This window comes from Sapajus apella, unplaced genomic scaffold (assembly GCF_009761245.1).
Source record: "Sapajus apella isolate SASKATOON/1434 unplaced genomic scaffold, GSC_monkey_1.0 scaffold119, whole genome shotgun sequence".
Taxonomy (NCBI): Eukaryota; Metazoa; Chordata; class Mammalia; order Primates; family Cebidae; genus Sapajus; species Sapajus apella.
In genome coordinates, this window is record NW_022437059.1 from 579,775 (window position 1) to 594,657 (window position 14,883).

The 14,883-nt window shown below is 47.6% G+C and overlaps 1 protein-coding gene across 3 annotated transcripts in view; it reads left to right on the forward strand.

Moving 5' to 3' along the window:
• Window positions 1–81: 81 nt before the first annotated feature.
• The window catches only part of PMF1 (polyamine modulated factor 1), a 28,604-nt gene continuing 13,802 nt past the window's right edge, over window positions 82–14,883 (forward strand). For all 3 annotated transcript variants that reach the window (XM_032260629.1, XM_032260630.1, XM_032260631.1), the window contains exon 1: window positions 82–379. In XM_032260629.1, coding sequence (XP_032116520.1) covers window positions 219–379 — 161 coding nt within the window. In that variant the 5' untranslated portion in view covers window positions 82–218. The remainder of the gene's footprint in view (window positions 380–14,883) is intronic.

The window sequence follows — 14,883 nt, forward strand, 5'->3', positions numbered from 1 at the left end:
GCTTCGGCTTGCGCGTATTTTTCGGGTCGCGGACATCCCACCGCGCGTAGCCACGCCTTCCCGCGTCCCTCAGCCTCCGGCAACTTCCCAACCCCGCCCTGCTCGGTGACAGACATTCTGCCGCTTCCAATCAGAGGCGCCCCTTGTGGGAGTGGCCAATCGGGGGCTTCGGAGGACGAGGAGGCCGGACCAGTTAGACTTAGCGGTTCAACTTCAACATGGCCGAAGCAAGCAGCGCCTATCTAGGCGGTGGCTGTGAGGAAAAAAGGCATGAGGAATTGTCTCCGGAATCGGTGCCACCCGGCGCTACCATTTCGAGGGTGAAGCTCCTCGACACCATGGTGGACACTTTTCTTCAGAAGCTGGTCGCCGCCGGGAGGTAAAGTGGAGGAGCCGCAGTAGGAGGGTTTGTCTGCACGGAATGTCAAATCCCGCGATATCAGGACGGCCGCTGACCGGCTTGCGATCACGTGGGTCTGCGGCGGGGGCGGGGCAGTCGGATCAGAAGACCCTGTCAAATCCTGAGCCGGAGGTGTCAGGGTATTCACGCACCGATAACCTGTAGCGGACCGGGATAGCTAGCTACTTCTTCCAGGAAGTCCCATTTTCACTAAAACTTAAGGTGATTGGGAGGAAAGATAGAGCCTTTGCAAATTAGAGCAGGGTTTGTTTTATTTTTATTTATTATTATTTTTGAGACAGGGCCTTGCGCTGTCGCTCAGGCTGGAGTGCAGTGACGTGATCACTGCAGCCTCGACCTCCTGGGCTCAAGCGATCTTCCCGCCCCAGCCTCCCAAGTAACCGGGACTACAGGCTCGGGCTACCGCGCCCGGCTACAGATCATGGTTTAAATCCCGGCCCACGACTACCTTTGTGAGCAAGGCATAAGCCCCCTGTCCCTCGTCGGCTTCTCATCAGTCAAGTGGCAACAATAGTACCTTTCTCATTTTCGAGAATGAAATGAGTAAATATACCTAAGGCGCCTGGGACAGGACCTGCCACTAGAAAGATTTGTTATCTATTATGGGAATATCTTCTTCACTGGGAGATTGCCGGGACTAGATGTATTACCATAAAAGGAAACAATTTTCCTGTCTCGACTTCTACATAGTGTATCTGATTCAAGAGTTTTGCCCATGATCCCACCACCCCAGCACATCAGTGTTGAAGTGCTTCCAGGAGTTTGGTACCCTGACCACAGCCTCTCCTCCTCTAGCCCTCTCTATTCCCACTTCCCCGTTCTTTGGCTTCATCAGGACTCTCATCTTTTCCCAGTCCATCCCTCCTGGGTTCAGTACTTTACCTTTCCTACACGTTTTGATCTTTCTTTTCACTCATGACTCATCAAATATTTGAGTACCTTTTCTGTGTCAGGTGCTCGGGATACCATAAGGCAGACAGGCCCGTCTTTTTGGAGCTTGCATTCAATGGGCAGAGGCACCAACAACTTCATCACACAGTCTGGTAAGATAAGGCCAGCACAATGACTCATGCCTGTAATCCCAGTGCTTTGGGAGGCTGAGGCAGGAGGATCATTTGAGCCCAGGAGTTTGAGGCTTCCGTGAGTTATAATAGCCCCATTGCATTTCAGCCTAGGTGACAGAGCAAGACCCTGCCTTTAAAAAATAAAAAAATAAGGCCGGGCGCGGTGGCTCACGCCTGTAATCCCAGCACTTTGGGAGGCCGAGGCGGGTGGATCACGAGGTCAAGAGATCGAGACCATCCTGGTCAAAATGGTGAAACCCCGTCTCTACTAAAAATACAAAAAATTAGCTGGGCATGGTGGCACGTGCCTGTAATCCCAGCTACTCAGGGGGCTGAGGCAGGAGAATTGCCTGAACCCAGGAGGCAGAGGTTGCGGTGAGCCGAGATCGCGCCATTGCACTCCAGCGTGGGTAACAAGAGCGAAACTCCGTCTCAAAAAAAAAATAAAAATAAATAAATAAATAAATAAATAAATTAAAAAATAGGATGGTTAGGGTGCCCATTCTGAGAGGTGACATTTCAGCTGAAACTTGAAGAATGAGAAGGAACCTTTCTTTTCTTTTCTTTTTTTTTTTTTTCTTTTTTTGAGGCAGAGTCTATCTCTGTTGCCCAGGCTGGAATGTAGTGGCTTGATCTCTGCTCACTGCAACTTCCACCTCCCAGGTGATTCTCCTGCCTCAGCCTCCCAAGTAGCTGGGATTACAGGAGCCTGCCACCACACCCAACTAATTTTTGTATTTTCAGCAGGGACAGGGTTTCACCATGTTGCCCAGGCTGGTCTCAAACTCCTGAGCTCAAGCGATCCACCTACCTTGGCCTCCCAAAGTGCTGGGATTACAGGCATGAGCCACTGTGCCTAGCTGGAACCAGCTTTTGGAAGAATTTCAGAAAGAGTATGTCGGCAAAGGGGACAGCTTGTGCAAAGTCTCTGAGGTGATCAGATATTCCAGGAACTGGCAGAAACCTTGGCTACGGCATAGTCATCAGAGTAAAATGAGATGACACTGGAGAGGCAGGTGACAGCCTTATTATGCAGGGCCCAGTTCGCCATAGTAATGAATTTGATAAAATAATTTGTAATTACTTTTATGAACCAGTCATGGCACATCATCATGTGTCCCGGCAAGTTCCCTCCCTCATTTATTTTTCCCTACTCATTCTTGCCCTTGTCTCCCCTCCCATAGTCCCCACTTACTCTTGGTTATATGTCCCCCATTTTTTTTTTTTTTTATTTCTTTTAGAGATGAGATCTCGCTTTGTTGCTCAAACTGGTCTCAAACTCAGAGGCTTAAGTGATCCTCCACCTTGGCCTCCAAAAGTGCTGGGATTACAGGCATGAGCCACTGTGCACAGCTTATTTATTTATGAGACAGGGTCTTGCTTTGTTGCTGAAGCTGGAGCGTAGTGGCGCGATCTCGGCTCATTGCAACCTCTGCCTCCCAGGTTCAAGTGATTATCCTGCCTCAGCCTCCTGAGTAGCTGGGATTACAGGCGTGTACCACCACACCCAGCTAATTTTCGTATTTTTAATAGAGACGGGGATTTCACCATGTTGGCCAAGCTGGTCTCAAACACCTGACCTCAGGTGATCCACCCCCCTCAGCCATTTATTTATAATACAAATATTTATTGACCATTGACAGTATCTCAGAGTTTGTTCTAGTTGTTGGACATATAGCACTGATCAAGATTGACAAGGTTCCAATCTTCGTGGAGTAGACATTCTAGTACATACTGTAAAAAAAAAAAAAAAAAAAAAAAAGTAAAATTGAGCCTGGCACAATGGCTCACACCTGTAATCCCAACACTTTGGGAGGTGGAGGCAGGTGGATTACTTGAGGTCAGAAGTTCAAGACCAGCCTGGCCAAGATGGCAAAACCCCATCTCTACTACAAACACAAAAATTAGCTGGACCTGGTAGCGCACCCCTGTATTCCCCACTACTTGGGAGGCTGAAGCATGAGAATTGCTTGAACCCAGGAGGCAGAGGTTGCAGTGAGCCAAAATCTCACCACTACATTCCAGCCTGGGCGACAGAGAAAGACTCTGTCTCAAAAAAATAAATAAAATAGAATCAGGGTAAAGGAATAGAGAGTAGTGGGGAAGAGGAGTCAGGGTGAGGAGGAGGGTAAGGAAGTGGCATTTGACTGTTTGTATCCTTATAAAATATGGTATATTTTTGTCTATGTATGTTTTAAATTTATATGAATGATATTGTGCTGCATATGCCTTTTTTACTCATGTTTTCAAGATCTAACCATGTCAGGCCAAGTGTGGTGGCTCACGCTTGTAATTCCAGCACTTTGGGATGCTGAGGCAGGCTGATTACTTGAGGTCAGGAGTTCGAGACCAGCCTGGCCAACATGGTGAAACTCCATGTCTACTAAAAATATAAAAATTAGCTGGGCGTCATGACACCCACCAGTAATCCCAGCTACTCAGGAGGCTGAGGCAGGAGAATCACTTGAACCCAGGAGGCAGAGTTTGCAGTAAAGTGAGATTGTGCCATAGCACTCCAGCCTGGGCAACAGAGTGAGTCTCCACCTCAAAAAAAAAAAGAAAAGAAAAAAGATCTAACCATGTCCTAAAAGTGCACATGGCTCATAGCTTCTTAATGCTGCATGTCAGTCCTTGATATGCCTCCACCGCTTACCCATTTCCTATCACGGACTCCTGGTTGCCTCCGGCTCCTCATCTATAAATTCTTCCAGGGTGAGTGTCCTTATATATTTCCTCATGAGCTAGTGCTGGAATTTCTCTGAGACATGTAACTGGGAGAGGGATCACTAGATCCTAGAGTTTACACCTACCTGTGTTCCATCGGATTACTTTCCAGAAAAGCTGTTCTTGTCCCCTACATCCTCACCATCAGTGGGCTTTTATCATTCTTGTATTTGTTATTCTGCCAGGTATGAAAGGGGTGTGTCATTTTAATTTGTATGTCCCTGATTCCTTGAAGGTTTGGGGATTTCTTCATGTACTTAGTCGTTTTGGCTTCCTCTTCTGAGAACTGCCAGCTCATTTCCTCTAGCCTTTGATTTTCAGACTTTTTTTAAAAATGGGGGGTTTTACTTGTTAATTTACTAGAGTTCCTAGTATAGGAGGAAATATCTGTCTATTGGTTGCTAACTTTGTTGATGGTGTCCTTTGAGGAACAGAAGTCTTTTTGTGTGTGTCATTTTTTGAGACTGAGTCTCACTCTGTCAGCCAGGCTGGAGTGTTGTGGCGCGATCTCAGCTCACTGCAACCTCCGCACCGGGTTCAAGCAATTTCCCTGCCTCAGCCTCCCAAGTAGCTGGGACTGCAGGCGCCCGCCACCACACCGGCTAATTTTTTTGTATTTTTAGTAGAGATGGGGTTTCACTGTGTTAGCCAGGATGGTCTCGATATCCTGACCTTGTGATCTGCCCACCTTGGCCTCCCAAAGTGCTGGGATTACAGGCGTGAGCCACTGTTCCCAGCCAGAAGTCTTTAATTAAATAAAAATCAGCACACATTTTATTGTTTCCGCTTTCCCCCAAAAGGATGACGCAGAAGGGAAATGCAGTTATCCCTGCAGACCCTTCATGAGCTGTATGGATCCTCGTGACTCTCCTTTTCTCAGCCTCTTGACTAACTCAAAGAGCCATTTAAAAAATGCCAGGTACTGCCTAATCCGTTTATTTTTTTTAATCCTAATTTTCTTTCTTTCTTTTTTTCTTTTTTTTTTTTTGAGACGGAGTTTCACTCTTGTTGCCCAGGCTGGAGTGCAATGGCGCGATCTCGGCTCAGCCTCCTGGGTAGCTGGGATTACAAGCACGCACCACCATGCCCAGCTAATTTTTTGTATTTTTAGTAGAGATGGGGTTTCACCATGTTGACCAGGATGGTCTCAATCTCTTGACCTCGTGATCCACCCGCCTCGGCCTCCCAAAGTGCTGGGATTACAGGTGTGAACCACCGTGCCTGGCCCCTAATTTTCATTTAATTACTTCCATTTATTTTTTTTCACCTTACAATTTGTGCTTTTAGGGTCTTTTTTTTTAAATCATTATTATTTAATTTTTTTGAGATGGAGTCTCGCTGTGTCACCCAGGCTGCAGTGCAGTGGCGTGATCTCAGCTCACTGCCTCCTTCTCCCAGGATCAAGCAATTCTTATACCTCAGCCTCCCAAGTAGCTGGGACTACAGGTGCACACCACCAACCCCGGCTTATTTTTGTATTTTTAGTAGAGAGGGGGTTTTACCATTTTGACCAGGCTGGTCCCAAACTCCTGACCTCAGGAGATCTGCCTGCCTCCACCTCCCAAAGTGCTTGGGATTATAGGCGTGAGCCACCATGCCCAGCCGTTGGGGTCTTGTTTATAAAGGCTATGCCCAAATCTAGGTCACAAAGATAATCTCCAACGTTTTCTTCTGTTAGCTGTTTCATCTTTTTTTTTTGTTTTCTTTTTTTTTTTTTGAGACGGAGTTTCGTTCTTGTTACCCAGGCTGGAGTGCAATGGCGCGATCTCGGCTCACCGCAACCTCAGCCTCCTGGGTTCAGGCAATTCTCCTGCCTCAGCCTCCTGAGCAGCTGGGACTACAGGCACGCGCCACCATGCCCAGCTAATTTTTTGTATTTTTAGTAGAGACGGGGTTTCACCATGTTGACCAGGATGGTCTCGATCTCTTGACCTCGTGATCCACCCGCCTCGGCCTCCCAAAGTGCTGGGATTACAGGCTTGAGCCACCGCGCCCGGCCCCTACTCTTTACTTCTTTTTTTTTTTTTTTTTTTTTTGAGAGGAGTCTCACTCTGTTGCTCGATCTCAGCTCACTGCAAACTCCGCCTCCTGGGTTTAAGCAATTCTCCTGCTTCAGCCTCCCGAGTAGCTGGGATTACAGTCAAGTGCCACTACACCTGGCTAATTTTTGTATTTTTAGTAGAGACGGGGTTTCAACATGTTAGCCGGGCTGATCTTGAACTCCTAACATCAGGTGATCCACCTACCTCGGCCTCCCAAAGTGCTGGGATTACAGGTGTGAACCACCGTGCCTGGCATATATTTTTAAAATCTTTAACCTACTTGCTTTCCTTATAGTCTTTAACATTGTCAACCACTTCTCTGTTCTTCAGGTTTCTCCCTTGGCTTCTGACATCATTCTCTGCCCCTTTACCTCACTATCTGTTCCTTCCTGGCTCCTCTTCCTCCTGTCCTTTAAACGTGTGAATTCTCTTTACTTCACCCCCTCCTCCCAGCTGATGTCTCGCTGCTGCAGAAAGCCTTCGGTGACTGTCCCTTGCTTCTTATCAGGGCTTCTAGGCCGTGCCTACCTCTTGTGCCCCACTGCAGTCATACTCAGTCATACTGCCCTCCTCATTGCCTGGAACTTGAAGTGCTTTCCTGCCTTTTTTTTTTTTTTGAGATAGAGTCTCACTTTGTCACCCAGGCTGGAATGCAGTGGTATGATCTCAGCTCACTGCAACCTCTGCCTCCCAGGTTCAAGCACTTCTCTGCCTCAGCCTCCCATGTAGCTGGGATTACAGGCGCCTGCCACCATGCCTGGCGAATTTTTGTATTTTTGGTAGAGACAGGGTTTCACTGTCTTGGCCAGGCTGGCTTCGAACTCCTGACCTTGTGATCTACCCACCTCAGCCTCCCAAAGTGCTCGAATTACAGGCATGAGCCACTACACCTGGCAGTTAATACAGACTTTTAAGATGTATGCAAATACTTGACTCTTCCCCAGCCCCAAGCCATTAAGTTAAAAACCTTTATAGTCCTTAGTCCAAGAATGAAGTACTTACCTGGGACTGGAGTCTGAACATAGTTAATGAGAGTTTATATACATTTTTGTTATCCAAAGGGATATTTTAAGCCCCAGATAGAATTTCCCTACAGTTCAGCATATTTTCCATATAAATGTCAGTTTGAGAGGGTGGATTATATGATGCGTCCCAAAGTGACAAAAGATTATTGGCCACACTGGGCTTTCAGATCCCGTGGATCCACACTGTGCTGTCTTCCTTTAAGATATCTTGTCTTGGCTGAGGCAAAGACTCCCCAGTACGTTCTTTCTCAGGCTTCAGAGCAGAGAAACATGGCCCTGTTGGAGCCTACCCTTTGTAACCTCTGCTTGTTCTCTGGAAATGAAGGATTCTTTTCTCTCCCCATGGCCTCCTGAGCCACGTGAAAACCATTCTCCTGTTGAGCTAAAGCAAGCAGACAAGGGTGCTTCCTTTTTGTGTTTTGTCACAAACCGAAAGCCACCAAGAGAGGCAGTCTGTTAGAGGCATCATTAGTGGGGCTCAGATTGTGGACCAGTTAGTACTATTCGGCGAGAAGCTGGGTCTGCTACAGCTGCTTGTAGCACCCTGGCAACTGTGTCACATGTGCTGGTTTATGGGGGCTAAGGGAGCGAGAGACATTTGACAGTTCTCTTTTTTTTTTTTTTTTTGAGAAAGAGTCTTGGCCAGGCATGGTGGCTCACGCCTGTAATCCCAGCACTTTGGGAGGCCGAGGCGGGTGGATCATGAGGTCAGGAGATCGAGACCATCCTGGCCAACATGGCGAAACCCCGTCTCTACTAAAAACACAAAAAAATTAGCTGGGCATGGTAGCGCACGCCTGTAGTCCCAGCTACGCGGGAGGCTGAAGCAGGAGAATTGCTTGAACCTGGGAGGCGGAGGTTGCAGTGAGCTGAGGTTGCGCCACTGCACTCCAGCCTGGCGCCTGGTGACGGACTGGGCCTCTGTCTCAAAAAAAAAGAAGAGACAGAGTCTTGTTCTGTCATGCAGGCTGGAGTGCAGTGGCTCGATCTCTACTCACTGCAACTTCCACCTCCCGGGTTCAAGCAATTCTCCTGCCTTAGCCTCCCAAGTAGCTTGGGATTATAGGCGTGTGCCACCACACCTGGCTAATTTGGTGTTTTTAGTAGATGGGGTTTCTCTATATTGGTCAGTCTGGTCTTGAACTCCCGACTTCAGGTGATCCACCCGCCTCAGCCTCCCAAAGTGCTGGGATTACAGGTGTGAGCCACTGTGCCTGGCCAACAGTTCTTAAACTCTTAGATGCCATACTTAGAGATGTCCTTGTGGTCTGGTCTTCTGGCCTGAGATATGCCACACGTGGTAAGACACATAAAGTGACTAAAAGTCTACCTCTGACAGTGACCAAGAAAGAAAGCTAACTGCATTTGTAATGAACTCATAGAGTTTTAAACTAGTGGCAAAGACTGTTGGTGTTCACAGGAAATTGTTCATCACAGGAAAAAAGAGTGGTTTAATATATAAACTATTCTGACTGTAAATGCCTCGGAAATATCTCATCCTCTTTGAATGTGCAGGTGATGTGTGCTACTGGTGGTGATTTGTTTCCGAAGGGTGGGCATGAGTCATCAGACTGTGGTGTGTGGCTCCAGGCCTGGCATGCTCATGCTCTCTCCTCCGCATGTTTCCAGACCATCCACCTCTTTCTGTCCCTGCCGTTTCTGCCTTGCTCTGGGCTGCTGTCATCTCAGCTGTGCTTCCTGAGTCCACCCCCACACAGCAGCTGAGTGTGTGTCCTAAGGTGTAGATCTGTTCATATCACATCTCTGCTTCAGACCCTTTTCTAGCTCCTCCCATCATGATACATCCACACTCTAGACTCTGTGTCTGGCCCTGCATGGAAGCCACCATGGCCAGATAGCCTGGATTGAGTCCACCTGGCTCCATCACATGCTGGTTGTGTGTGACTTGGGCAGGCTTCTCTCTGCCTCAGCTTCCTCATCTGAAAAATGGGGGTGTTGATGATAGAACCCATCTCATAAGGTCATGGTAAGGATTCAATGAGTTATGTAGTGTATATAGAACAGGGCCTGGCACTAGTCAGTCCGTGGTTTCTGGTTATTACTTCATTTTCATGCACATGCACATATATGCACATGTGTACACACACACACACACACACACACACACACACACACACACAGCCCTTCAGCTACACTGCCTGAGCTTACTACATGCTGCTCTTCTCCTGTCCTGTAGCCAGCTCCTGCTTCTCTCTCTGACATTGCTTCCTCTAGGGAGCCTTCCCCAAGCCCTTGCTAGGACCCCATGCTGTCTCGTACTCATTTTCCTGAAGGCTGATCTGCAATCCCTTTGACGGCAGGAATTGTACTGTCTCATCTTTGGGTTTTTGTACTACTGAACTTGGCCTGGTACCTGGTCGGTGCTCAGTAAGTTTCTGTTAAATGAATACAATTATCCTGCTGACATTTTTTTTTTTTTTGAGACAGTGTCTTGCTCTGTCTCCGAGCTCAGCCCACTGCAATCTCCGCCTCCTGGGTTCAAGCAATGCTCCTGTCTCAGCCTCCCAAGTAGTTGGGACTACAGGCGCATGCCACCACGCCCAGCTAATTTCTTTCTTTTTTTTTTTTTTTTTAGTAGAGATGGGGTTTCACCGTGTTGGCCAGGATGGTCTCGATCTCTTGACCTCGTGATCCGCCTGCCTTGGCCTCCCAAAATGCTGGGATTGGCCGGGCGCGGTGGCTCACGCCTGTAATCCCAGCACTTTGGGAGGCCGAGACGGGTGGATCATGAGGTCAAGAGATTGAGACCATCCTGGTCAACATGGTGAAACCCCGTCTTTACTAAAAATACAAAAATTAGTTGGGCATGGTGGTGCATGCCTGTAGTCCCAGCTACTCGGGAGGCTGAGGCAGGAGAACTGCTTGAACCCAGGAGGCAGAGGTTGCGGTGAGCCGAGATCCCGCCGTTGCACTCCAGCCTGGGTAACAAAGAGCGAAACCCTGTCTCAAAAAAAAAAAAAAAAAATCAAAATGCTGGCATTACAGGCGTGAGCCACCTCGCCTGGCCCCTGCTGGCATTTTTTATTGTCATGCTAATATTTATCAAACCACAAGGCTTTCTCCATCTTTTTCAGGAAAAGTATCCTAATTTCAGATTTTTAAAGTTCCAGCAGTTTCCAAAGGAAGAAGCTAAACAATAAAAGATTAAGTTAGTCCAAGAAAAAAAAAAAAAAAAGTTAGTTCAAGAGACCAAATAACCTAAAGATATAATTTTTTTTTTTTTTTTTGAGACGGAGTTTCGCTCTTGTTACCCAGGCTGGAGGGCAATGGCGCGATCTCGGCTCACCGCAACCTCCGCCTCCTGGGTTCAGGCAATTCTCCTGCCTCAGCCTCCTGAGTAGCTGGGATTACAGGCACGCGGCACCATGCCCAGCTGATTTTTTGTATTTTTAGTAGAGACGGGGTTTCACCATGTTGACCAGGATGGTCTCGATCTCTTGACCTCGTGATCCACCCGCCTCGGCCTCCCAAAGTGCTGGGATTACAGGCGTGAGCCACCGCGCCCGGCCACCTAAAGATATAATTAAGATTAATTTTAAGTATTTATTTTTAATGGACACATTGTAATTGTACATATTTATAGGGTGCATATCTGTGTTGTATAATGATCCAATCGGTAATTAGCATGTCCTCTCATGGGTTTATCATTTCTTTGTGGTGAGAACCTTCAAAAGTCTTTCTTCTAGCTATTTGGTAATATGCACTCTTTTACTGTTAACCGCAGTCACTTTACCGTGCAATACCGGAACCTGTACCTCCTGTCTAATTGTACCTTTGTACCTGTTGAAAGACTAATTTTTAAAGGTAAACCTTTTTTTTTTTTTTTGAGACAGAGTCTCACCCTGTCACCCAGGCTGGAATGCAATGGTGCCATCTCGGCTCACTGAAACCTCCGCCTCCCAGGATCAAGCAGTTCTCCTGCCTCAGCCTCCCGAGTAGCTGGGACTACAGGTGTGTGCCACCACGCCCAGCTAATTTTTTGTATTTTTAGTAGAGAAGGGGTTTCACCGTGTTAGCCAGGATGATCTTGATCTCCTGACCTTGTGATTCACCTGGCTCAGCCTCCCAAAGTGCTGGGATTACAGGCATAAGCCACCACACCCAGCCAGTAAAATCTTTTAATACACTGGCCTGGAGATTTTCCTCCTATTTTTGTTGAGACATGTCTCTGCTGCTTCTTCCCTCCTCTCCCTTTCTCAGTCCTGGGCTGCCTAGTATACACAGGACTGGAAAAGAGAGAAAAAGGCCAAACGGAGACACTTTTTTTTTTCCTTTTTGAGTCAAAGTCTCGCTCTGTCACCCAGGCTGGAGTGCAGTGGTGCAATCTTGGCTCACTGCAAACCCCGCCTCCTGGGTTTAAGCGATTCTTCTGCCTCAGCCTCCCTAGTAGCTGGGATTACAGGCACCCACCACCACACCCAGGTAACTTTTGTGTTTTTGGTGGAGATGGGGTTTCGCCGTGTTGGCCAGGCTGGTCTGGAACTCCTGACTTCAGGTGATCCGCCCAATTTAGCCTTCCAAAGTACTGAGGTTACAGGTGTGTGAGCCACCGCGCCCAGATAAGAAGCATTTCTTAATGAAAAGGACAGCTGTATAGTTGGTGAATAGAGGATAAAGAGCAGGAATTTCTGTCACTGCAGTCCCCAGCCTTTTTTTTTTTTTTTTAATTTTTAAACTTTCAGTAGTTTTTTGGGGAACAGGTCGTATTTGGTTACATGGATAAGTTCTTTAGTGGTGATTTCTGAGATTTTGGTGCACCCATCACCCGAGCAGTGTACACTGTTACCCAGTGGGTAGTCTTTTATCCTTCATCCCCATTCCACCCTTTCCCCCAGTCCCCAAAGTCCATTGTACCATTCTTCTGCCTTTGTGTCCCCAGCTTCTATTTATTTTTGTTCTCAGCCTTCCTGGCCCTCCACTCCTTCACTGGGACTGAAGTGCTGGTCCCCACCTGCCCTCTGGTGGACAACCTGTGAAACAGGCCTTCAGTTGGGCTTTGTGCAGGTTACCACGGGGAAGGAAGGCAAGCCCTGGCCCCTTTTTTGGCTCCTTTGGCACTGTCTACCTTTTTTATCTTTCTATGCTGCCCTACACAATTATCTGCATATGTAAACCAACAGATTGACAAACGACCAGAGCCCAATTCTTTGCTTAAATATTTTGAAGTCAAATTTATTTACAATGTATTTATTTATTTATTTTTGAGATAGAGTCTCTCTACGTCTCCCAGGCTGGAGTGGAGTGGCACGATCTCCGCTCACTGCAGTCTCCACCTCCTGGGTTCAAGCGATTCTTCTGTCTCAGCCTCCCAAGTAGCTGGGATTACAGGTGTGTACCACTACATCTGGCTAATTTTTGTATTTTCAGTAGAGATAGGGTTTCACCATATTGGCCAGGCTGGTCTCGAACTCCTGACCTCAAGTGATCCCCGTCGCCCCCGCTTCAGCCTTCCAAAGTGCTGAGATTACAGGCATGAGCCACTATGCCTAGCCAATTTTTTTTTTTTTTTTTTTTTTTTTTTGAGGCAGAGTTTCACTCTTGTTGCCCAAGCTGGGAGTGCAATGGTGCCATCTGGAGGCTCCTGCCTCAGCCTCCCTAGTAGCTGGGATTACAGGCACCCACCACCACACCCAGCTAATTTTTGTGTTTTTGGTAGAGATGGGGTTTCTCTATGTTGGTCAGACTGCTCTCAAACTCCTGACCTCAGGTGATCCACCCGCCGTGGCCTCCCAAAGTGCTGGGATTACAGGCGTGAGCCACTGTGCCTGGCCTCAATTTATTTATTTATCTATTTATTTATTTTTTTGTGGAGACAGGGTCTCATTATGCTGTGCAGGCTGATCTTGAACTCCTGGGCTCTAGGGATCCCCCTGCCTTGGCCTGCAAAGAAAAAACAACAGGTTAAAATCAGAGTTAATATAGTGATCTCAGTTTTGAAGCTCAGTAAATGTGGTTTTTAAAAGTTACTTTCATTTCTGATAAATTTAGCCTTTTTGGGGCCACAATTTGGCCTTTTCTCTCTAGTGGGAACAAATCCTGACAGCTGGTTTTTACGCCTGTTGGGTTGGTTTCTGCACATGCAGTTGCCACAAGCCTCGTTCACTAGCACCTGCCCTCCACCAGGGAGGAGACTCCTTGGCTCTGGGAAGCCATGTTACTGACTATTCTATACCTCAGAGGGGCAATGAGGACCGTTATTTTGAGATAAGAATAATGGTAGCTAACATAGAGCATCAGCATGCTGGGCACTGTACTGAGGACTTTATATATTTTATCTCACTTAATCTGCACAGTAATTTTGTGAGGCCTAGATAGTTATTATCCCCATTTGACAGAGGAGGAAACTGAGGCCTATAGAGGTAAAGAAGTTGTCCGAAGTCACTAGCTGATGAGTGGTAGAGGTAGGATTTGAACCCAGGCAAAATGACAGCCAGTCTGTCCAGAAAACCAGTAAAGTTACCCAGTATGCCCTGGGTAGCTGGGTGGCCTCTTTTGTACCCTTGGAAGCCAGGGCCAAGGGGTGAAGAGGGGCCTTGACAGAGAGATTGCAAAGGAGGCTCCTGGTGAAGGACTCTTCTTCCCAAGCATTTCAGGTCCTGGGATCCTGGGCTCCAGGGTGGGCAGCCCAGGCCTCACGTTAGCCCCAATTACTCAGTCTATGGAGTGTCTTTTTTTTTTTTTTTTTTGACACGGAGTTTCGCTCTTGTTACCCAGGCTGGAGTGCAATGGCGTGATCTCGGCTCACCGCAACCTCCGCCTCCTGGGTTTAGGCAATTCTCCTGCCTCAGCCTCCTGAGTAGCTGGGATTCCAGGCGCGCGCCACCATGCTCAGCTAATTTTTTGTATTTTTAGTAGAGACGGGGTTTCACCATGTTGACCAGGATGGTCTCGATCTCTTGACCTCGTGATCCACCCGCCTCGGCCTCCCAAAGTGCTGGGATTACAGGCATGAGCCACCGCGCCCAGCCGTATGAAGTGTCTTACATGCTGTTGTGGATTTAACACAGTTCTGGGGACCCTGGAGATCCCAGCAGCATTGCAGAGGCATCCCTGTCCACAAGGATATTATAATTTGCATAAGAAGATAAAATTTGATACTTGGGGCAAATGGTCATGATTTTAAAAATTTGTTTGGCTGGGGCCGGTGGTCCACACCTATAATCTCAGCACTTTGGGAGGCCGAGGTGGGTGGATCACCTGAGGTCAGAAGTTCTAGACAAGTCTGGCCAACATGGTGAACCCTCATCTCTACTGAAAATACAAAATTTAGCTGGGCATGGTGGTAAGTGCCTGTAATCCCAGCTACTCAGAATGCTGAGGCACAAGAATTGCTTGAACCTCATGGGTGGAAGGTATAATGAGCTGAAATCACACCACTGCACTCCAGCCTGGGCAACAGAATGAGACTCCAAATGTTTTTCAGATGGAGTCTCGCTCTGTTGGGCAGGCTAGAGTACAGTGGCATGATCTTGGCTCACTACAACCTCGCCTCCCGGGTTCAAGCGATTCTCCTGCCTCAGACTACCGAATAGCTAGGATTACAGGTGTGCACCCCCATGCCCAGCTAATTTTTGTATTTTTAGTAG